This window comes from Tamandua tetradactyla, chromosome 1 (assembly GCF_023851605.1).
Source record: "Tamandua tetradactyla isolate mTamTet1 chromosome 1, mTamTet1.pri, whole genome shotgun sequence".
In the NCBI taxonomy this organism is placed as follows: domain Eukaryota; kingdom Metazoa; phylum Chordata; class Mammalia; order Pilosa; family Myrmecophagidae; genus Tamandua; species Tamandua tetradactyla.
In genome coordinates, this window is record NC_135327.1 from 102337622 (window position 1) to 102362390 (window position 24769).

Here is a 24769-nt window from a genome sequence, read left to right on the forward strand (position 1 = left end):
TAACTGCTTGTTACAATGAACTTTGAAGTTTAGTGCTTTTATGTATATGTTACATTTCACAATTAAAAAATATTAAAAATTGAAGAAAATAAGTACATGAAGTAATTCATGTACAAATAAGTTATAAAACATGTTAAGGCCCTCTAGTAATAAAATTCTCTAAAAATTGTAGGTGAAAATAAAATATACATTAGTAAATCTTTTTAACTTGGTAAAAAATGTTTCTTCATTTAAATGACAAATTCAAAAAGAATGGCAAAAATGAAAAAGCAAGGAAAACAAAACAACAGTTGACCCTCTGTTGGAACAAGTGTATGAAGGAAGCTACCCAGAATGGATTTGGGCAGAGAAGGGAACACATTCCTCATCATAGGATGCATGTATGGAAGTGACCAGAAGTTAAAAGAAGTGAGGGATGTGGAGTGAGTAGGAAAATGGAGAGATGAATAAATTAATAAACAAAAATGAACAGGAAAGCATGATAGAAACCTTGTTCCTAAAAACATATTCCAGATAAATCCCTCAAGCCCTCTGGTACTTATAAATGCTGCTTTTAAAATTAAACCACCTGATGCCATCATTGTAACATGATGTATTCATATCCTCCTGCTTTACCTGTGACCACCCCATTTCTCCTTTAGGTTTCATAAAAGCTGAGTACTCATTGGTGATGACTTGTTAAGTACCCAACAGAGGAGAAAAATTAAGTAAAAAAAGATGAATTGTTATACAAACCACGAAATGGTGTAGGAAGCCACCGAAGGATTTTGAAAGACCATGTTCTTAGATTCTTAAAGGCTGTCAGTCTCTATGGGGAAAAGGGTCTCTAATGGGGCTAGGTCAGGAAAAGAGAGAACAGTTCAGAGGTAAATGCAATATTCCAAGTCAAAGATAAGGGTGCCATAGACCAAAATGTGAGGGTGGAAGTAGAGAGAGAGGGCATCTGGTTCTGGATATGTTTTCAGGGTCTACCTGACAGAGTTGAATGCTTGTCGTGAGACAAAGATCATGGATGGTTCCAAGGTTTTTGCACTAAGTAGTTCATTACCTGTTCATTTTAATGAGTTGGAGAAGATAAGAAAGAGTAAATTTGGAGAGGTATAAATCAGAGGTTCAGCACTGAGCACATTAATTTCAAAATTAAACACCAAATGAAGTGTTAAGTAGGCAGCTGAATATATGCTATGTGTTTGGGATTTAGAAAATTCTTTTACTAGTAAGTATGTTAGCTGTAGAATTTTTTTTGTAGATGCTCTTTATCAAGTTGAGTAAGTTCCTCTCTATTCCTAGTTTTTAACATGAATGTGTTTTGGATTTTTCAAATTTTTTTTGTGCATTGATTGACATGACTGTAGGATATAGTCTCTTTAGTTTGTCAAAGCGGTGGATTACACTGACTTTCAAATATTGAACCCTGGAAATAAACCTACTTCTTGTTATATAATTTATTTTATCTGTTGCTAAATTCTACTTAACAATTTGTGAGGGATTTTTATGGCTGCATTTTTAAGGGATATTGGTCTATATTTGTCCTTTTTTTGGTACTCTCTGTCTAGCTTATGGCATTAGGCTAACACTAGCTTCATAAAAATGAATCAGGAAGCATTCCCTCCTCTTCTACTTTATGGAAGAGGCTGTATAGAACTGCTATTCATTCTTCTTTAAATTTTGGTAGAATTCTCCAGTGAAACAATCTGGGCCTGGACATTTCTATTGTGAGTTACTATTAAATAACAAATTCAATTTCTTTAATAGCTATGGATTATTCATATCTCAGATTGGGAGAGTTGTAGTAGTTTGTGTTTTTCAAGGAATTGGTACATTTTTGCTAGTTGTCAAATTTATATATGTAAAGCAGTAGTTCACTGTATTCCTATATTACATTCTGATGTCTGTCTGCTCTATAGTTAATATTCCTCCCATTCTATCTGCATCTTATTTTTCTCTTTGTTAATCTTCCTGGAGCTTTATCTTTTCAAAAAACCACTCTCTGTTGTGATTTTCCAGTTTTTCTGTTTCCAATTTCATTGATTTCTGCTCTTCAGTATTGCATTCTTTCTGCTTTCATTGGGTATATTTCGCTCTCCTTTTTCTAGTTCTTGGGATGGGAGCTTATTGATTTGGCATGTTCCTCTTTTATACATGTACATTTAGTGCTACAAATTTCCATCAGAACTGCTTTAGCTGCGCTGTACACATTTTTATATGTATCCCATATTCATTTTCATGATATTCCATATATTTTTATTTCCCTTGAAATTTCCTCTGTGTGCATGGATTACTTAGAAATGCATTCTTTAATTTCCCAGTATTTAGAGATGTTTTTAGCATTCTGTTATTAATTTCTAGTTTGAGTTCATTGAAAAGGAACATGCTTTGCATAATTTCAATTCTTTTTAATTTATTAAGGTTTGTTTTATGGCCTGGGATATGGCCTATAATGGAATATGGTCCATGGGCACTTAAAAAGAATATATAGGGTGCACAGGTGGTTCAGCGGTAGGATGTTCACCTTCCATGCAGGAGACCTGGGTTCAATTCACAGACCATCCACCCCTCTTCCCCTCTCAAAAATGTATTTTCTGCTAGAGTTCTTGGGATGTTCTATAGAACCAATTAGATTCTGTTAGTTGATGGTAGTGTTGTGTTCTTCTGTGTACTTGCTTATTTTCTGTCTGATTGGATCAATTGTTAAGAGAAGGGTACTGAAGTCTCCAAGTCTAACCAAGGACTTGCTATTTCTCCTTTCAGGTATATCAAGTTTTTCTTCATATATTTTATAGGTCTGTTGTTTGAAACATATACATTTAGGATCGCTAAGTCTTCTTTGTGGATTGACCCCTTTACCATTATATAATGTCCCTCTCTGCTACTAGTAATGTTCTTTGCTCAGAAATCTTCTTCACCTAATATTAATATAATATTAATATAGCTCTTCCTACTTTCCTTTTATCAATGTTTTTCCATCTCTTATTTTCAATCAGTCAATTTGGTCACACTATTTTTCACTCCTTTTTAAACTGCCTTCCTGTGGGTTACTGGAACAATTTCTACAATTCTATTCTGATGTATCTATAGTGGTTGTGAGTGTATCTCTTTGCATAGATTTTTAGTGGATTGCTTTTGGTACTACACTGTATGTATATAAATTACCAATCTAATGGTGTTCAGCTTTTCACCAGTTTGAGCAAAGTATAAAAACCTCACTTGCTTTATGTCTCTTTACCCTGTCATGCTATAATATAATGGACTTATACATATCCTCTACATACACTAAAAACCACATCAGGCAGTGTGATATTATTTTTCTTTGACCAAACATAATTTTAAAAAGTCAAAAGGATAAGGAAAGTCTGTTAATTTTACACTACTTTTGCTTACCATATTCTTTCTTCCTTCCTGATATTCCAAACTTCCTTTATTATTTCCTTTCTGTGTTGACAACTTCTTTTAGAAATTCTTTTAGGTCAGGTCTTCTGGCAACAAATTCTCTTAGTTTTTAAACGTCTATCCTGATTTCCCCTTCATTCTTGGAGGATATTTTCACTTGGTATGGAATGCTGGGTTAACACTTATTTTCTTTCAGCACTGGAAAAGGTTTGTACCACCTTCTTCTGACCTCTACAGTTTCTAATGAGAAGTCTCATATCATTCAAATTGTTTTTTAATAGGCAAGTAATCATTTCTTTCCCACTGCTTTCAAGATTTTTTATCTTCAGTTTTCAGAAGTTTAATTATGATATCTCTACTGTAGATTTCCTTGGGTTAATCCTGACTGCAGTTTGGGTTGACCCTGTCATATTCTTTAATCTGTGAGTTTATGTCCCTTGTCAAATTACGGAAGCCTTTAGCCATTATTTCTTCAAATACTTTTTCAGTCTGCCATTTTTCTCTTCTTCTGGGGCTCAGATGACAAGAATGTTAGATCTGTTATAATAGCCCCATAGATTCCTGACATGCTGCTCAATTTCTTTTCCAGTCAGTTTTCTCTCTGTTGTTCAGGATGGGGAGTTTCTACTATTCTATCTTCCAGTCACTGGCTCTTTTCTTTGTTCCTCTATTCTGAGGTTAAATTCAGCCAGTGAGCTTTTTTTCAGACTACTGCATTTTTCAGTCCTAAAACTTACATTTAGCTCATCTCTATTTCTTTGCTGAGGGTTTTTGGGTTTTGTTGTTGTTGAGATTTTCTTTCAGTTTTTTCAAACATTTGTAATTTATCAAAGAAACATTTTTAACCTGACTGCTTTAAAATCTTTGCTGGATAATTCTAGCATTCTGTCATTGCAGCACTGGCATTTATTGATTGTTCTTTTTTATTCTGTTTGAGATTATCATGTTTCTTGATATAAGTAAATTCTATTGAAATACGGAAATTTTTGTACTATGTCATGAAAATTTGGATCTTGGCTGACTTTAACTGGTACTGCTCAACCGTAAAAAGAGTGAGTGCCTCCACATTATTGCCAGGTGGAGGTAGAAGTCCAGTGTCTGTTGACACCCAAGGCAATGAGGGGAGGGATAATCCTCATTAATGCTGGGCAAGATTGTGATTTCTTATACCCCAAATGATGTGCTAACACCGCAAGGGGTTGGCACTGTTATTACTTGGTGGTGGTAAAAGCCCTGACTCTCCTCTGGCACCACCCAGGCCCAGAGAGAGAAGCGTACCTCATTAATGATGGATGGGGATGGAAGTATAGGCTTCCCACATGATCTCCATCGACACCTATAAAAGGGGCTCATTACCAGTCAGCAGGGATACCAGCCAGCTCCCTGCATGGCCTCCTCTCACACCACTAAGGCAAGATAATCACATAGAACGATGAAGGGGACCTTCAAGGGAAGGTTATTTACACCTCCAGCCCAGACCTGTAGATCAGGGGCAAGCCTTATCCACCATATTTATAAATAAAATGGGTATCTAAAATGTCTCTAAACAAACACAAAGAAGAAATATATGGAAAAAGCAAACGAATTTTCTATACCTACATCTTTGCAATTTTGCAGGCATTGGTTATACACAGGTAAAATCAAGATTTTTGGCATTACGAAAGTAGGGACCTCAACCCTGGCCAAGGTCTCTAACCCTGGGCCCTCTGGAACCTATTATATTTTTGACTGTGAGGAAATCAAGACTCTCCTGCCCCTCAAATGCATTTGAGGTTAAGAATATTCCCACGCCTCTCCACTGGTCCCTCAGGAGAGCTAGGCCACAGTCTCCTATGAGAATTGCTTTCAGTACACATTTGTTGAAAGCCTTCCAAGTGCCAGACCTCTAATGAGGTTCTGGAGGTGAGCTCAGACTGCTCTTCACCATGGTCCTAAAGTCCTCTCACTTTTCTACAAATTGAAGAACTTAGCAGGGTTCACTAGCACTGGTACCATTCTTTTCCCATTAATTCCACTTCTCAGCAATTGACTACAATTCAGAGGGATTACATTTGCTAGCCTACCCTTATAGAACTAACATACTGCACTTGTGCATTTTGAAGATGGAGGAGAGGGCAGGAAGAGATTATGTGGCCAAAGATAAACACAATAGGAAATAAATTCACATTTCATGTAAAGCAATGAGGACAAGAGCTAAATCTTCATTTTTGCACCCTGGTTTCACTGTTCTTGTCAAACCAGTATAAAGAAGCTATTTTTATCCCAGAACTGCAAGGATGCTGACAGGTAACACCCTGCTACTAACAGGATGGAAGTGACAGAAAACAGAAGCAGCTTAAATCTCTTAAGGCTTCCCCTTAATTCCTGAGTTTGAAAATATGAATTATAAACAGCACATAAGAATAACAAAAATATGAGTGATAAAATACATTTTAGCAACACAAGTATGGGGTAAAACTAAATGTTCAATCTCACCAAAAAATTATCTCATGATTCAGGAAAGCATGGATATCAGATTACCAGACCAAAATGAGTTAATATGGAAAGATCCTTCTCAATATACACAAATAAGAAACAAATCCAGAGTGAGGCCCACTATCATACCAAAAACAGTTCTAACTCGAAAATGCAAAGGCCCAAATCCTGGTCCCTGATGTACCTACCTCTAAGTCAGTAAGAGAATTCAAGCAAGTCGTTTAACCTCTGTAGGTCCTAGAGAGCTTAGGCTGAACAGTACCTCTTACCACTGTGACCTATAGTCCTTTCAAGCTTTAAAATTACAGGACTCAATGAAATTAAAATGCAAAGGTACAATTTTACCATGTTATTGTAGTCAGATGGGTCATAAGTGCTCTGCTTAAAAACTTTACACAGTTCCATAAATTCTTCACTCATCTCATAGATTTGTGCATTTAAAACCGCTCCCTTGGTACCACCAAATTCCAGTCTTTCCAGCTTTTCAAATTCCAGTATGGTGACAAATACATCCTTTGTAAAACATAGTACAATAAAGACTTGAACACTGATAGGAACAGTAAAAGAACATTTCAAAGTTGCAGAGAGAACATTTTCAAACTTCCAAAACTTGTGAGTCAATAGACATTCATATTACAGAAAATAGATATTAATGGTTTATGCAAAATAAGTGCTAGTTTTAAAAATTATATCCCCATTTTCATATTTACTAAAAATTAGCTCACAATACAGGCACCCCTAGCTTACCATAACTAGACACATGAAGCGCTGATGTTATAGCCTTCTAATCATAAATCAGGTCCCCAGGCAATATCTCAATCTCATCTTTTTAGCTACCTACACCTTGCAGTGAGTCAGCTCCATTATTAAAAGGATGCACAACAGATTGTTACGCCTGTAGAGACTTTAAGACTCTCAGAATCATTAGGTAGTAACAAAAATTTTCAAAACACAAAGTTCCAATTTTGAATGAAATTCAACAGTGTTACATTGATAAAAAAAAAAGTCTAAGGATGCTAAAAAGAGCTTTATCAAGAAAATAAGGCAGTGGCAGCAATCTGAACTTAAAAAAATCCTTAGCCAGTCAACTCCAAGGAAATATGTGTCTGAATGTGTATATGTGTGTGTGAACACTCATTCATGTTGGTTTTTAAGTGCTTTAAAAATATTTATACACAGTATATATGAAACTTCATGTTCTTATTTATTTTCATGAATCGTGTTAATACTTTATACTGTGGTGACTATGTGCATAAACTAAAATATAGTATGATATATTTTATATTTATCAATTAGCTTTTTTAGGTATGGAATTTCAATTTCAAACATTAAACATATAAGGGAAGAAAGAGATTACTTTACAAATACCTGGCTTGCAAATGTCTTCCAAGAATTCAGTGAATTATAAGTCAGTCAAGACTAAATGGTACCTAGAGATTCACTTTACTCAGGGTAATAACAGAATCAAAACTGAATTTTAAAAGAAACCAAGTAAAAGCTTGTAAAAAATTCTTATAGCATAGGCCTAGTGGATTTCCCATTAGAATCACTAAGAAAGGAGACCTCCCATCAAATGGAAAAAATCATTCACTAAGTCATGTGAAAAACTTGGAAAGTTTGACTCTACGTATAATATTGATAAATTACAAGTCAATAAATGAATACCTCTATTTTCATCAAACGATCGAGAAACTTGTCAAATCTGCAAAACACCAAATGAGACTGGAAATCCCATGACTTCAACTCCTTATTTTTCATGAAATAGTTTGCCAATCCCTTTCTATAATGGAAAAAGGACTTTTTGAAAGTCTTTAAGATATTAATGGCAACATGCACTTTTTCCAGCGATTCTTCAATTTCTCCCTTCAAAAGGTCCTCAGGTGAAAGGTAAGATATTGCCTAGGATTTAAAGAAATGAAACAATGAAAAAAAGAAGAAATTTTAAAGTTTTTACTATAACAAATTGATTCAATGAATTAATTTAAAATGACAATGTTTAGAATCGGGACAGCAATGCTCCCAAAACAGGAAGCACAAACTCTAGAAATTCAGACAGCTGGGCTTCAATGACACTAAAATAGAAATGAAATACAGTGGAATAGAAAGCTCTAGGAATCAGTTCGCCCATAAGAAAAACTACTAAACAGGCAGGAACCATCTGAATCAACCATCTGAAACTCCAGAGTCCAGGAGAACACTGTGCAGCATCCAGTGAATTGCCCTCTCTGCATGGTCCATCCCAAACTCCTGCAGCAGGCAGCAATGGAGTCTGACCCTTGCAGCAACCTGCTGGTGCCAGGAGGGACATAAAAACCAAGTTCCGCAAAATCCATGGTGGGTGCATCTGATTGTTGATCACTGTTTTGACGAACTTACTAAGATCATTAGAGGAGCAACTCTGAGGCAGCCATCAATCCAACACTGATAACAGCAGAGGGGGGATCTTAAAATCTGTATGCTTCCTGAGAGCTGTGGAGGACAGTTCAGCATTTGCTGAAAAGCTGTGGAGTCAAGAGAATGCAATGGTAGAGAGCCATGGAAGGATCTCCTTGCACCCTTCCTGGCCCTCCCTCTCCATCTCCCAAAGTCATTTTGGAGCTGTCAGTGTTCCTTTTGAGTGTCTTTGGCCTTGTTTCTGGCTGGGGAAGACTGATTTGAGAAACTCCTCTCTGGCATACCCTTCCCTCACAGAATTTGTCCTCCAGGCAAAAACAACTTGAGATAACAAAAGCAGTTAAACAACAATTGAGGCTATATCCCAGAGCAAAGGCTTAGCTGTTTTAAATCTTAATAGTGGAACACCTCAGATAGGTAGAAAGTCTGTTTCTTGGGAAGTAGAGGGGACATTCAAATTCCTATAACCCTGGGAATTCTTAAGGCCACTAGCTTCAGGAAGAACCCTGCATTTTGCACTTATCTTGAACTGACCTTCCTGATAGGAGGGGTAAACTACAAAGGAGAAAGGTAATTTGTAAAAAGGGTGAAAGGTATTTTTGCTTAGCTTTGCATGGTTATGTTAGCTCCTGACACTCAAGAAAAACTCTGTTACACCACTAGCTGGACAGATACACAAGAAACAGACATGTCAGGGGAAAAAAATGCCACAGTTGACTTTTTAAAATATGGAAATGTATACTGGGCAAAGAAAGCTCATAAGACAAGCAAGTAACTGGAAAATGATGGCCCATTCAAAGGAATGCGATAAAAATCTAGAAAGCATAAAGGAAGAAGACCAAACTGTTGACATACTGGATAGAGACTTAAAAAATGATCTTCAGGGCGGGCCACAAAGGCTCAGCAGGCAGTGTTCTTGCCTGCCATGCCAGAGACCCAGGTTTGATTCCCAGTGCCTGCCCATGCAAAAAAAAGTTAAAAAATGATCTTCAATATGCTCAGAGACATGAAGAAAAATACAGAGAAATAACTAAACGATATTAGGAAAACAATCAATATGATCAAAGAGGTGAAGATAAATACAAAGAAATAACTAAAGGATATCAAGAAAACCATGAATGAGCAATATAAGAATAATAATAAACAGATAGAAATTTTACAAAGGAACCAAACAGAACTACTATAGTTGAAGGCCACAGCAACTGATAAGAAAAATCCACAGGAGGGTATCAACAGCATATTGGAACTGGAAGAATGAATCTGTGGACTTGAAGACAAGACAATTGGAATGTAGCAGGCTCAGTAGCAGGGATAAAAAAAAAGAGCATACAAACATATGCAATTGTGGGAGTCCCAGAAAGAGAGAAAAAGGAAAGGGGCAGAAAGAATATTCAAAGAATGAATGGCAGAAAATTCCTCTAACTTAGCAAAAGAGGTGAATCCAAGAGGCACATCCAAGAAATCCAGAGAATACCAAAGAGGATAAACCTGAAGAGAAATTCACCCCAACAAATAATGAAGAAAATGTCAAATGCAAAGAAAAAGAAGAGTTCTGAAAGGTACAAGAATAAAGCAACGTGTAATTTACATGGGAGTCCCAACTAGATCAACTTCTGATCTCTCAGCAGAAACTATGGAGGCAAGATGGCAATGGTTCAAATATTTAAAGTGCTCAGAGAAAACAATTAATAGCCATGAATTTTGTATTTGGCAAGATTTTCATTCAAAAATAAGGGAGACATTAAGACATTCTCAGATAAGCAAAAGGTGAGATAGTTAATCATCACTAGATCTGTCCTACAAGCAATGCTAAAAAGAGTTCTTCAGACTGAAGGAAAGAACACATGACTGGTTCAAAGTTTTATAAAGAAGTAAAGACCTTTGGTAAAGATAACCATATGGATAATTACAAATGTCAGTATTATTATATTGTAGTGTTTGGTATGTAACTCCACTTCTTACTTCCCACATGCACTAAGATGCAAATACATAAAAAGTAATGATAAATCTATGGTTTGGGACATACAGTGTTCAAATATACAACTTTTAACAATGCAAAAAAAAGTGAAGGGGATGGAAGGGTATAGGAACAATGTATTTGTACATTGTTAAAGTCAAGGTGTTATAAAATCATGTAAGATTGTTATAGATTTAGGGTATTGAATTTTAACCCCATGGTAACCACTAAGAAAACATATAAAAAAATATCCAGAAAGAAATGAAGAGAGACTCAATATGGCAAAATAAAAAAAAAATTTTATTCAAATAAATATCAAAGTAATAATTAATGGAAGAATTGAGGGTTAAAAAGGCTGTAACACTTACAAAGACAATATAGCAAAATGGCAGAACAAAGTCCTGCATTATCACTAATTACCTTAAACATAAAGGTATTAAATTCTCTGGTCAAAAGACAGGGTTTGGCAGAATGGATTAAAAAGCATGACCTAAATATATGCTATTTACAAGAGATTCACCTTAAATTGAAAGACATAAAGAGGTTAAAAGTGAAAGGGTAGAAAAAATGTACCATGTATATAGTAGCCAAAAGAGAGCTGGGTGAGTGACATCATCAACATGGCAACATAAGATAGCTAACCGAAGACTTCTCCCCACAGATACAGCACAAAAGAGGGCAAGTCTCACTCATTCAGAATACTGGAGGAAAATAAAGACTGGAGAGCACTCCCCACAAATGCTGGACCAGACAAAAAGAAAAATATCATGTAGGGAACTTCTGTCCTGGACCAGTCAGTCCTTCTCCCCTCCCCTTAACTCAGTCCCAAGCAGTACAGAAAGTGCCCATAGGGAGCAGTCAGGATCTTTCCCACCTACCAATGGGGATAAAGACAATAAAATCTCTCACAGTAGTGAGAGACATCTTCATCTATATCTAGACACAGAGACCCAAGCCCAAAGGGAACCACAGCAGGACTCAAGCCACTAGGGAGGACAGAATATAAAAGAGTAGCAAGGAAGAGCTTCTAAAATGGACGATTAAGGAGGGAATCACAGAAACCCCTCCAAAGAAGCAAGTAGCCTGGCAAAAAGAAACTGAATCAACCATTTGGGGATCTGAGAGACAGGGGAGGACATTTCATGGCCCGGGTCAGTGAGGGATGAAGAGGAGGAGAAAATAAGGACAAAAACTATAATGCCAGCTATGGAAGCTGGTGCCCATCCCCAACCCTTGAGGGAAACAGCAGCAGGAGATGAGAACCTTGCCTGGGGGATGGCTGCAGACAGGAGCAGCACTGGGGGGCCTCAACTGCAAGTACAGAGGAAGATGCAGCTCAACATCAAGACAGACTTTGGTTGGTGACGTGAAGGCACAGGAACGCCACAGTATCAGCCTCACATGGTCAGATACTGTGGGGCTCCAGGAGGTGAACAGCTCCTGAGGATGATTAAATAACCAAAGAGAACCACCTTCTGGGCAGGGTGGAAAGTGTAGGTGAGACAGCAGGGCTTTTCAGAGCCTCTCCAGACCCTATCCCAGCCACATCACAGCTGGTGAACACCTCATACATGGGTACACAGCCCTGTTTTGTCTGAGAAATACAACCCAACTGTCAAAGCAGTGCCCTAATACAAACCCAGGCAACAATTAAATCTTAGATAAAAGAGAGAAAACAAATTTCAGAATAGACTGATCAAGATAATCAGATGACAAAAATCAGAAAAAAAAAATCACAAGGCACACTGAAAGTCAAGAAGAAATGGCTCAGTCAAAGGAACAAATAAAAAAATCAGAGGAGACACAGAATCTGGAACAACTAATCAAAGATGTTCAAACAAATCTCCTGAATCAGTTCAAAGAAATGGAGAAAATGTGTATAGAGATAAAGGATATTAACAAGAAACTAGAAGGGCATAAAAAATAACTTGAAAGAATACACAGAAAAATAACAGACATCGTGGAAATAAAAGACACTGTGAATGAAGTTACACTCAACAGAAGACTTAAAGAGGCAGAAGAAAGAATCAGCAAACTAGAAGACAGAACAACCAAATTCAAAAAGAACAAAGAACAAATGGAGAAAAAAGCGGAAAAATTTGAGCAGTGTTTCAGGGAAATGACTGACAATACAAAGTACACAAACATATGTATCATGGATGTCCAAGGAGGAGAAGAGAAAGGATGAGGGCCGTGAAGAATACTGGAAGAAGTAATGGCTGAAAAATTTCTAACTCTTATAAAAGACATAAATATGTTAACACAAGAAGCCAAATGTACTCCATACAGAATAAATCTCAATAGACCCACTCAAGACACATATTCATGAAACCGTCAAACACCAAAAAGAAGGTGAGAAATCTGAAAGCAGCAAGAGTAAAGCAATTCAGCACATACAAAGGAAGCCACATAAGATTAAGTGTTGATTTCTCATCAGAAACCATGGAGGTGAGGAACCAGTGGTATGATATAGTTAAGACATTGAAAGGGATAAGTTGCAAGCCAAGAATTATCTATCTAGCAAAGCCATCCTTCAAAAATGGAGAGTTTAAAATATTCACAGATAAACAGAAGCTGAGAGAATTTTTTAATAAGAGACCAAAGGGAATTCTGCCAGTTGAAAAGAAAAATAGGAGAAAGAGGCCTGGAGGAGGGTACAGAATTGAAGGGCATTATTAGTAAAGGTAACCAAAAAGATGAAAAGAAAGAGAAAAAAGATCTGACGAACAAAACTAAAGGATATGAAGGTTGAAGTAAGAACTGCCTTTACAGTAATAATTTTGAGTGTTAATGGATTAAACTCCCAAATCAAAAGACATAGATTGGCAGAATTGATTTAAAAATATGATCCATCTATATGCTGATTACAAGAATCTCATTTTAGACACAAAGATACAAATAGGTTGGAAGTGAAAGGATGGAAAAAGATATTTCATGCAAACAGTAACCAACAAAAAGCTGGGGTAGCTATAATAATACACTATACCAATGTCAGACAAAATAGACTTTAAATGCAAAAATGTTATAGGAGATAAAGGACATTACATATTAATAAAAGGGGAAATTCACCAAGTAGAAATAATAATGATGAATATTTATGCTCCAAATTAAGGGACCCCAAAGTACATGAGGCAAACACTGGCAATACTAAAGGGAGTAACAGACAACTCTACCGTAATAGCGGAGATTTCAACACACTACTCTCCCCAACAGATGGAACTTCTAAACAAAGGATAAAGAAAACTTAAATAGGGTAGGCCACGGTGGCTCAGCAGGCAGAGTTCTTGCCTGCCATGCCAGAGACCTGGGTTCGATTCCTGGTGCCTGCCCATGCAAAAAAAAAAAGTAAAAGAGAACTTAAATAAAATGATAAATGAACTAGGCCTAGCAGATTATATATATAATATATATAAGAATATATGCATATATATGTATATATATACATACATATATATACACACACACACACACACACACACACACACACATACATATATATATAGAGAGAGAGAGAGAGAACATTGTACCCCATAACAAGAGGATATATATTCTTGTTAAGTATTCACGGAACTTTTTCAAGGACAGGACATAGGCCAGATACAAAACATGTCTTAATAAATGTTAAAAGCATTTTCTCTGATCATAATGGAGTGAGGCTGAAAATCAATAACAGAGAACAGGAAGACACACAAATATATTTGGTATATATTTGGACATATACATAAATATATGGACATATGGACAACACACTCTCAGTCAGTGGGTAAAAGAAGGTACAAAAGAAATCAGTAAATATATTGGAATGAATGAAAATGAGAACACAATGTAATAAAACATATGGGATGCAGTGAAGACAGTGCAGAGAGGAAAAGTTACAGCCCTAAACATTTACATTAAAATGGAGGAAAGAGCTAAAACCAAGGACCTAACTAAACAGCTAGACAAACTGGACAAAGGATAGCAAACTAATCCCAAAGCAAGCAGAAGAAATGAAATAGCAAAGATCACAGCAGAATTAATGAATGGAAGAAAAAAAAAAGAGAAAACCAAGAAAACTAAAAGCTGGTTCTTTGAGAAGATCAATAAAATTGAAAAACCCTTTGTTAGACTGACAAAGACAAAAAGAGAGAAGCTGCACATAAATAAAATCAGCAATGAGAAGGAGGCATTATCATGGACTCTGAAAATATAAATGATAATAAGAGGTTACTATGAACAACTATGTGCAAACAAACTAGACAACTTAGGTGAAATGGACAACTTTCTAGAAACACAGAAACCACCTCACTGACTTGAGAAGAAATAGGGGACCTCAACAAACCAATCACAAGTAAAGAGATTGAATCAGTCACCAAAAACCTACTAATAAAGAAAAACCCAGGAATAAATGGCTTCACAGGTGAATTTTATCAAGCATTCCAAGAAGGATTAATACCATTCCTGTCCAAACTCTTCCAAAAAACTGAAGAAGAGGGAACCTACCTAATCCACTCTGTGAAGCCAAAATCAACTTAATACCAAAGCTGGATAAAGATAAGATAAGAAAAGAAAACTGCAGACCAATTCTCTACTTGATAGATGCAAAAATCCTCAACAAAATACTTGCAAATTGAAAATATCAGAATATTAAAAGAATTATAAACCATGACCAAATGGGTTTTATTCCAGGCATGGAAGAGTGGTTCAACACAAGAAAATCAATTAATGTAATACACCACATTAACAAATCAAAAAGGAAAAAACACACGCTCATCTCGATTGATGCAGAAAACGTATCTGACAAAATGCAGCATTCTTTCATAATAAAAATACTTCAAACAGTAGGAATCAAAGGAAATTTCCTCAACCTGATAAAGGGCAAATATGAAAAACCCACAGCTAACATCATACTCAATAGTGAGAGACTGAAAGCGTTCCAAGATCAGGAACAAGAAAAGGATGCCCACTGTCACCACTGCCACCAACACTGTGCTGTAAGTTCTAGCTTGAGCAATCAGGCAAGAAAAAGAAATTAAAGGCGTCCACTATTTGCAGAGGACATGGTCCTCTATTTAGAGAATCCTGAAAAAATGACAATAAAGCTACTTCAGCTAACAAATGAGTTCAGCAATATGGTGGCATACCAGATCAATGGTGTTTCTATGCATTAGTAATGAGATATCTGAGGACATAATCAAGAAAAAAAAATTTACAAAGCAACTAAAGTAATCAAATACCTGGGAATAAACTTAACCGAAGATGTAAAGAACCTGGACCCAAAAAACTACAAATCATTGCTAAAAGAAATCAAAGACCTAAATAAATGGAAAGGCATTCCAAGTTCAAGGATTGGAAGGCTAAATGTCATTAAGATGTCAATTCTACCCAAATCGATCTACAGATTCAATGCAATACCAATCAAAATTCCAATAGACCAATTTGCAGATATGGAAAGATAATAATTTTATTTGATGGGCTAAAGGGCCTTGAATAGCCAAAACCATCTTGAAAAAGATGAATGAAATGGGAGGTATCATAGTTTCTAACTTTAAAGCATATTGTAAAGTCATTGTAATCAAAACAGCATGGTTGTGGCACAAGGATAGATATACTGATCAATGGAATTGAATTGACAATTCAGAAATAGACCCACAGAACTACAGTCAGTTGATTCTTGACAAAGCTCCCAGGTCCACTCAATTGGGACAGAACAGTCTTTTCAATAAATGGTATTGGAAGAACTGGATATCCATAATCAAAAGAATGAAAGAGGACCCCATCTCACACTCTATACAAAAATTAACTCAAAATGGATAAAAGACCCATATAAGAAACAGTATCATAAAACTCCTAAAAGAAAATGTAGGGAAACATCTTCAAGATCTCGTGATAGGCAGTAGTTTCTTAGACTTTAGACTCAAAGCACAAGGAATGAAAATAAAAATAGATAAATGGGAACTCTTCAAAATTGAATACTTTAGTGCTTCAAAGCATTTGTCAAAAGGATGAAAAGGCAACTGATTGAATGGGAGGAAATATCTGGAAACCACATATCTGATAAAGGTCTAATATCCAGAATATATCAAGAAATCCTACATCTCAACAATAAAAAGATAAACAACTCAATTTAAAAATGGGCAAAACATTCTATAAGTAAAATCATTACCCTCCCCTCTACACGGGACATACATCCAGGGGTGAAAGTTTCCTGGTAGCATAGGACCTGACTCCCATGGGTGATCCTGACCCTGGCACTGTGGGATCAACAATGTCTTCCTGACCAAAAGGGGAAAAGAAATGTAACAAAATAAGATATTGTTCTAGCTTGCTAGCTGCTGGAATGCAACACACCAGAGACGGATTGGCTTTCAATAAAAGGCGATTTATTTAGTTAACATATAGTCCATCAGAGGAAAGGCAGCTAACTTTCATCTGAGGTTCTTTCTTATGTGGGCACAGGGTGATCTCTGCTGGCCTTCTCTCCAGGCCTTTGGGTTCCGACAACTTTCCCCGGAGTGATTCCTTTCTGCATCTCCAAAGGCCTGGGCTGAGCTGCGAATGCTAAGATGAGGTATGCTGAGCTGCTTGGGCTGTGCTATGTTAAGCTCTCATTTAAGCACCAGCCAATTAAATCAAACATCATTCATTGCAGCAGGCATGCCTCCTAGCCGACTGCAGATGTAATCAGCAACAGATGAGGTTCACATGTGATTGCCTCATGTCCACAGCAATAGAACTAGGCACCTTCACCTAGCCAAGTTGACACCTGACTCTAACTACCACAGATATCAATGACAAAAGAGTTCAAATAGAGTCAAGAGGCTATTCTTGGGGCCACTCTTATGCAAGCTTCAGCTAGATATTGATAATTATGATGGTTTGCCAAGCCCCAAACAAAACCATTTCTGTTAACCCCAAAGGACACCTAGGGATCCATCTGAGACGCTACAAAAGTTTCACACACTAAGATTACTTTGTGGAAACCTATAACCTCCTAGGCCAGATACATCCTGAAACCCAGAGGGGCCAGCCTCTCCAAGAACGTCACCTAACCCTATCACCGTATCCCATATTGTTGACACCCCTTTCCAACATGAAAAAGTTAGAATTGACATAGTCCAAATACTCCTAAAGATTAGAAGAAGGATCAAAGGAGAAGAAGGAGTCATAACAGAGAAGACAGGATTTAACAAATGAGTATGACTGCTGAATCATTATACTGATATTTCTTTTAGTCTCCAGTGTCTTGGAGCAGTTAAAAGGAAAAACCTGAAATTGTAGAACTATAAACAATACAAAAGTCTGAAATCTGTTCTATAATTACTTGTTACAATGTACGTCAAAATGTATTTCTTTTTTTATATATATTTCACAATAAAAAATGTTTTTAAAAAATGGGCAAAAGGCATGAATAGATATTTTTCCAAAGAGTAAATACAGATGGCTAAAAAGCTCAGCTTCACCATTAGGAAAATGCAAATCAGTGAGATATCATCTCACGCCTGCTAGAATGGTCAGTATTTAAACAAACAAAAAAAAAACCAAAACAAACAAACAAAAAGTATTGGAGAGAATGTGGAGAAATTGGAACACTTATTCACTGCTGGAGGAATGTAAAATGGTATAGACACTGTGGAGGGTGGTTTGTTTGGTTTCTCAAGCAGCTAGGTATAGAGTTGCCTTACCACCCTGCAATCCTGCTACTTGGGATATACCTGGAAAATCTGAAAGCAGGGATGGAACAGATATTTGCATACTGATGTTCATAGCAGCATTATTCACAATTGTCAAAAAATGAAACAACCCAAGGGTCCATGAACAGATGAATGGATAAACAAAATGTGGTATATACTGATGATGGAATATTATCCAGCTGTAAGGAATGAAGTCCTGAAGCACTCAACAACAAAGATGAACCTTGAGGACATTACGTTAAACGAAATGAGTCAAACATAAAAGGACACATATTGTAGGATCTCACTGATATGAATTATAATATATAAACTCATAGACATAAAATATAGAATACAGAATATAGAAAGAGGTTAAAGAATGGGAGTGGTTTCTTAATATGCAGGGAATGTTTAACTAGGTTGAACTTAAATCTTTGGAAATGGATCGTGATGACAGTAGCATGTTACTGAGAGAATAATTAACAGTCTGAATGGTATATGAATTTGGTGGTGTGGTGGCTCAGGGCACAGGTTCCTTCCTAAACAGCTAGTAACAAATCTGCTTTAGCCAAGAACAAAGGTTAAGAAAGTAAACAATCTCCTTGGATGGAAAAGAATGTAATCACGAATGTAAAATGGCATTAACTGTATCTTAGTCTTAAACACTAATCTCAGTAAAACATCAGGTCTTAAGCCCATTTAATGATTATTCTAGAGACCTGATGTCCTCATACCATATGGAATGCCTTTGTTCTGAATTCCTATACATATTACACCCCCTGCACTCCCATTCCTTACACTATCCCTGCAGACCAGCCACCACTGTAGAATCTCTTCTGTTTGCAAGTCCCAATCAATGTAAATCTGTTTCTGTGCTGGTGTTTATCCCAGTTTGCAGCAGCCTCTAGCTCATACTCAGCCCTGGCCCAAACAACTGGTGAGCCAGGCAGGAGACCAAGACACACCCAGCAGCAGCAGGCATGTATCCAGGGATGGAAACTCAGTGAGGGAAATCCTGGGTTGGCCTGCAACATCTATGTGGGGAGAGGTGTCCTCCTGTATGGAGGAGAATATGCACTAAAAACTCTGGTAGGATCGTTAAGTGTTTTACAACAGATAGCAGGACAACTAAATCTTAGCAAAAAGAGAATGCCAAGTAGCGATGGCCAAAGCTTAGCCCCTTTGAGAAGCCTTATGTATGGCCACCGAGGCAGAACAGCTGGCAAAAACAACAGCCTGCCATATATAGGAAGACTTAAAATTAGACAGAGACACACCACTTTCTCAACTGGACATGGAAGGTGCCTTAACTAAGAGTTTGCATAGTAATCTTGGTCAATTAGAAACTTTAGATGTAGATATGCTCAAACCTGTGGTCAAAAATTACCCTGAGTTAAACTCCAGAGAATACTAATTAATCCAGTGTGGGAACCAAAAGCTTGGGATCCCACAGATTCTTCATCTGAGGATGACAAGGAAGGAGTATGGGAAATAGAGGAAGAGGGGTCACACCGGCAGTTATGCCTAGTTCTGCAGCAAAAAATAAAAACAGCATGGGAGTGACCTGCCAGGGTAGAGCCTCAGAATTTACAACCTCCTAAGTGGAAATTCCATATTACCAAGAGAGATGATACTGTTGTTGAATTATGTGACCTCAGGCAGCATTACAGACAGAAAGCATGGAAGCCATTACCTGACTGGCTTTTACAATCATGGGCACAGGAGCTGAGGGCATATTAATTGGGATGGAAATGAGTGAGTTAGCATCTGTTACAATGCACTTCCCCCTTCCCCAGGAGTAAATTGTATATATTTCTCCTATATCAGAATATATATTAGAAATTGATCTCTTGAATTCTATATTACAGAAGTCTCTATGCCAGCACCTGTATGTCACCCCAAATTATGTAGAAACAGCATCTTTGTCAGCCTGGCTAAGAGTTGCATGGAAGACTGCCTGGCTCAGTGAGGGAGAAATTCCGCATACTACTCCCCATTGGCAAGAGTTTTTGCAGTGTCTTGGGATGAAACATGCAAAACATTGCGAGAATTTTGCAGGCCCTGACAGTGACACTTTTCAGCAGGGATGAAAGCCACCATCAGGCATACCACTCCTAATCATTGTTACGGACCTTTCACGTCCATTTTGCGTCCTCTACTGGGACAGCTCCTTTCAAGAGCTGCTCAGGCCGTAGCAGATCTCAGAGTATCTGGCTGCCTCCTAAAAACAGGAGTGAGGGCAGCAGGAAAGACTTCTCGAGACCATGATGGCCCTAATCGGGTCTCACATAAGCAAATATGGGCTGATCTAACTGCTGTGAGGACAGAACTGGAAACCACAGATGAACAACCAAATGCTGTTTCAGTTAAATTGTGGAGCTGATTACCCAAAGACAAAATATTTACTAAAATAAATCCCCAAACAGCTGACAGGAATGACAAACCAACAAGAAACCCCCTTTCAAGACAGAAGAACCCTCTGCACCTCTCCAGGAGACTTGGCAAGCTCCCTTTCCTTAGGGGAGGGGTCAAGACTCTCAGGTGCGAGTGATAACCAGGGAGCCCAGAGATAGGAGGCTGCAGGTAGAATTAACTATTTATCGATCCCTTACTAATTTGATTGGTTTATTAATTAACTATTTATTGATCCCTTACTAATAAACAGAGAGAATAAGTGCTAATAAACACTATATAGACATAGGATATGCAATGTATACTCCACTTTATGGAAATGTAGTCTGATTTAACAGACCTGTGCTAGAACCAGATAACTATGGAGGAAAGACAATCAGAAACAAATAGCATAATTTGATCTTGCAAATTAGGACACTGCCCTCTCCCCCAGGAGTGCATTGTATATATTTCTCCTATACCAGAATATATATCAGAAGCTGATCTCTTAAAATCCACGTTACAGGAGTTCCAGGAAGATGGTGGAATAAGATGGTGTTGAGTTCCCCTCTGCTCTAAGGAACAGCAGGTCCACGGTGTAAGTAAACTGGAGGGGTCTTCTACACCACATAGGGAGGCCCTGGTTACAAAATCTGGAGAATTGAGATGGAGAGAACCAGAGACCATCTAGCTAGTTAAACAGCCTAATGTGCCCCTTTCCAAACAGAAGCCAGGAGCCCTCAGGAGTGCACGGACTGGAAGACTGGACTAGGAAGTGAGCCAAGCCAGTTCCTTAAACACACTAATCTCAAGCGCACTGGCGCTGCCCCTGACCCTGACCTGTGACCCACGACTCCCTCCACACCCAGTGCACCTGAACCCTGCCGCCCACCCCACGATCCAAACACCCCTGCCCTGACTCCCTCGCGCACCTGCCCCAGCCAGACCCACCTTTCCCTCATAAGCACAAAGTCTTGCCCCACCCCTCCTGAGACCTGTGTACCGGTGCCCAGCCCCTCAACCCCCATCTCCCCCTCCCTGTCCCCTTCAGATGTTCACCTGTACACACCTGCCCCACCCTCCTACCCCCACCCCCACCCATGCAGTCACGCAAACACACCTCGCCCCCTCTAAGCTCCACACACATGTACAACAGTGTAAGACCCTCCCAGATATGCACATGCATGTGTACAACCTGCCACACACCCCAGATCTGCACATCCAGGCCACACCCGCCTCCAGCCCACACGGGATCAAAACCATCTGCTGCGCCTAAGCCCTGTGCATGCTGAACCAGAGACATGCCCCACAGATATGTGCACACACACACAGCCACACCCTCCCCACTGGACACCCACACATCCATGCACTGACCTCTTGACCCCTGCACCCCAACCCCCTGCCCAGTGCATAACCCTGCCCCACCTCTGGCACAAGCACCCGGTTCACACACCTGGGCAGGTGGTCACATGCACATCTGTGCTATATAACCCCCTCTGCACATGCATGCACCCCTGTCTCAACCTCCCCACCACACCTGTGCACCTGCACCAGGGCCCCGCCCACCCCAACATAACCCACTGCAACCCACATCCAGCAAACCATGCAACTTGTGCTCTGCCCCTACACACCCGTACATCTGCATCCTAGGCCCTTTCAATCCCTCCTACTATGCAAGGACACACCTGTGCCCTGCCTTCCCTGTGCCTCAACCTCTGTGCCACTTACCCCACACTTTTATACCCATGATCCCCAGGCTCCACGTGCCCACCCACATCCTGCCTGCATACCAGTCCCTGTACATCCACTCAACACCCCCCATCCACCTCCCACCACACCCTGCCTGTGTCCGCCACACTGCACAATTGCTCCTGTGCTCTATACCCTGCCTAAGTTGCACCCCACCCCCCAGACCCCACACTGCACCTCCACAACCCCGCGCCCCACACCCCAGGCTCATGGGCACCAGTGTAGCATACCCAATCTGTGCCTATACCTGTGCTACAACCTGTCACTGCACTGTTGTGCCCTGCATCTTGCTCCATATCCATCCCCCAAATACAAAGTTTTAGGATATTGAAGGAAATCAACTTACAAAGTAACCCAATCAAGATATTTATATGCCTAGAAGGCAACAGAACATCACTAAGCATACCAACATGCAGTCAGATACAGCCCAGCCTAATGATCAAATTAAAACACTGGAGGAGACACAGACTTTGGAACAACAAACCAAAGATGTTCATGTAACTCTACTAAATAAAATCAATAGGCTGGCTATTGACATAAAGGAGATCAAAAGGATACTAGAAGTGCATAGAGGAATTTGAAAGAACAGAAAAATGGCAGGTATCACAGCAATCAAAGATGCTGTAGAGCAAATAAAAAATATACTCAAGACACACAAAGGCAGATTTGAAGAGACAGAAGAAAGAATAAGTGAATGAGAGGACACGGCAACTGATTTTGGACACACAAAAGAGCAAATGACAAAAAATATGGAAAAATTTGAATCTCATGGAAATGATGAACAAAACAAAGCATGCAAATATAAGAATCATCTGTGTCCAAGAAGGAGAAGAGAAAAGTAAAGGGCTAGGAAGATTAATTGATGATATAATGTGGGAAAATTTCCCAAGCTTTATAAAGGACATAAATATGCAAATAAAAGAAGGCCAACAAAATCCAAATAGAATAAATCCAAATAGGCCTTCCCCAAGACACATACTAATCAGTCTGTCAAATGTTGAAGGAAGCAGAAAATCCTGAAAACAGCAAGAGAAAAACAATCTATTAGATATGAGGGAAACCCCATAAGATTAACTTCAGACTACCAAACTGTTTCTATGGCGATGAGAAGGCAGTGGTATGATATATTTAAGATCCTGAAAGAGAAAGACATCCAGCCAAGAATTCTGTATCCAGCTAAACTGTCCTTCAAAACTGAAGGGGAGTCAACAGACTCCCAAGGAAGACAAGTTTGGTGTGATGTTGGGGGTGGAGATGGGATTTACCCTCTGAGAAATAAGGACCTTGTTCTAATGCTTATTAATCAGGAGTAATTAGGAACGTTTAATACTGGCCCAAGGTTTGTCAGATTGATCAATATATCAGAACAGGGCCCAACAACTCTTCTTATCCATGTGCTCCTTCATAAAACTTCTAGAATTAGACTGACAAGCCTTATATTAAACAAACAAATAAATAAACAACAGCAAAAAAAAACTGAAGGGGAAATTAAAACTTTCAGACAAACAAATGCTGAAAGAATATCTCAACAAGAGAGTAGCCCTATAAAAAATACTAAAGGAAGTTATGGCAGCAAAAAAAAAAAAGACAGGAGAGAGAGGTCTGGAGAAGGACACAGAATTGAAGAGTAAGATTAAAGTTAACCTAAAGGATAAAAAGAGGGAGAGGGAAAAGAATATACAGATCTAACAAAAAAAAAAATCCAAAGGATAAGATGGTGGATTCAAGAAATGCCTATAAAGTAATATCTTTGAATGTTAATGGACTAAATTTATCAATTAAAAGATACAGATAGGCAGAATGGATTAAGAAATATAATCCACCCATATGCTGCTTACAAGAGACTCATCTTAGACACAAGGATACAAACAGATAGAAGATGAAAGGGTGGAAACAGATGTGCTATGCAAGCTGTAAATAAAGGAGAGCAGGAGTAGCTATACTAATATTAGACAAAACAGACTTTAAATGTAAAGTATCATAAGAAAAAAAGGATATTATATATTAATTAAAGGGACAATTTACCAAGAAAAATGTTTATGCTCCCAGTCAAGGAATTCCAAAGTATATAAGTCAAACATTGACACAACTGAAGGGAGCAACAGATGTTACACCAATAACAGTAGGAAATTTCAATACACCACCTTCTTCTATACATAAAACAACCAGGCAGAGAATCAGCAAGGAAATAGTGAAGTTAAACAACCTAATAAATGAATTAGACCTAACAGACATACATAGGTTGTTACACCCCAAGGCAAACAGGATATACATTTTTCTTTTGTGCTCACGGAACATTCTCCAGGATAGATCATATGCTGGGGCACAAAACAGGTCATTATAAATTTAAAAACACTGAAATTATTCAAAGCATTTTCTCTAATCAAAAAGGAATGGAGTGGACTTCCGGAGAAGATGGCGGCTTAGTAAGACGCGCGGGTCTTAGTTCCTTCTCCAGAACAGCTACTAAAGAAACAGAAACAGTACAGAACAGCTCCCGGAGCCACGACAGAGACCAAAAAGACAAGGTACCCCATTCTGGAATGGCTGAACCGGCAGGGAGAATCTGCTGCGGTGAGATCCCTGAGGGGCGCATGCTTCCCTGGGCTGTGGCGACTGGCTGCCGGAGCCCCTCCCTCCCTCCTTCCTGGGCCGGCTGGGAGATTTGGACAGGCAGTCCCCTCAAGCCGCGGTGGCCGGTGCCCACCTCCCCCCCACGCGCGGGCTCCCGGACCGGCTGGGAGATTTGGAGTGGAGGTCC

General features: G+C 38.7%; 1 protein-coding gene across 2 annotated transcripts in view; it reads right to left on the reverse strand.

The window, feature by feature from the left end:
• DNAH11 (dynein axonemal heavy chain 11) overlaps positions 1-24769 on the reverse strand; it is a 424306-nt gene that overhangs the window by 338634 nt on the left and 60903 nt on the right. For both annotated transcript variants that reach the window (XM_077122193.1, XM_077122194.1), the window contains 2 exons: positions 7531-7764; positions 6211-6378 (listed from right to left, as the gene is read on the reverse strand). In XM_077122193.1, coding sequence (XP_076978308.1) covers positions 6211-6378; positions 7531-7764 — 402 coding nt within the window. The remainder of the gene's footprint in view (positions 1-6210; positions 6379-7530; positions 7765-24769) is intronic.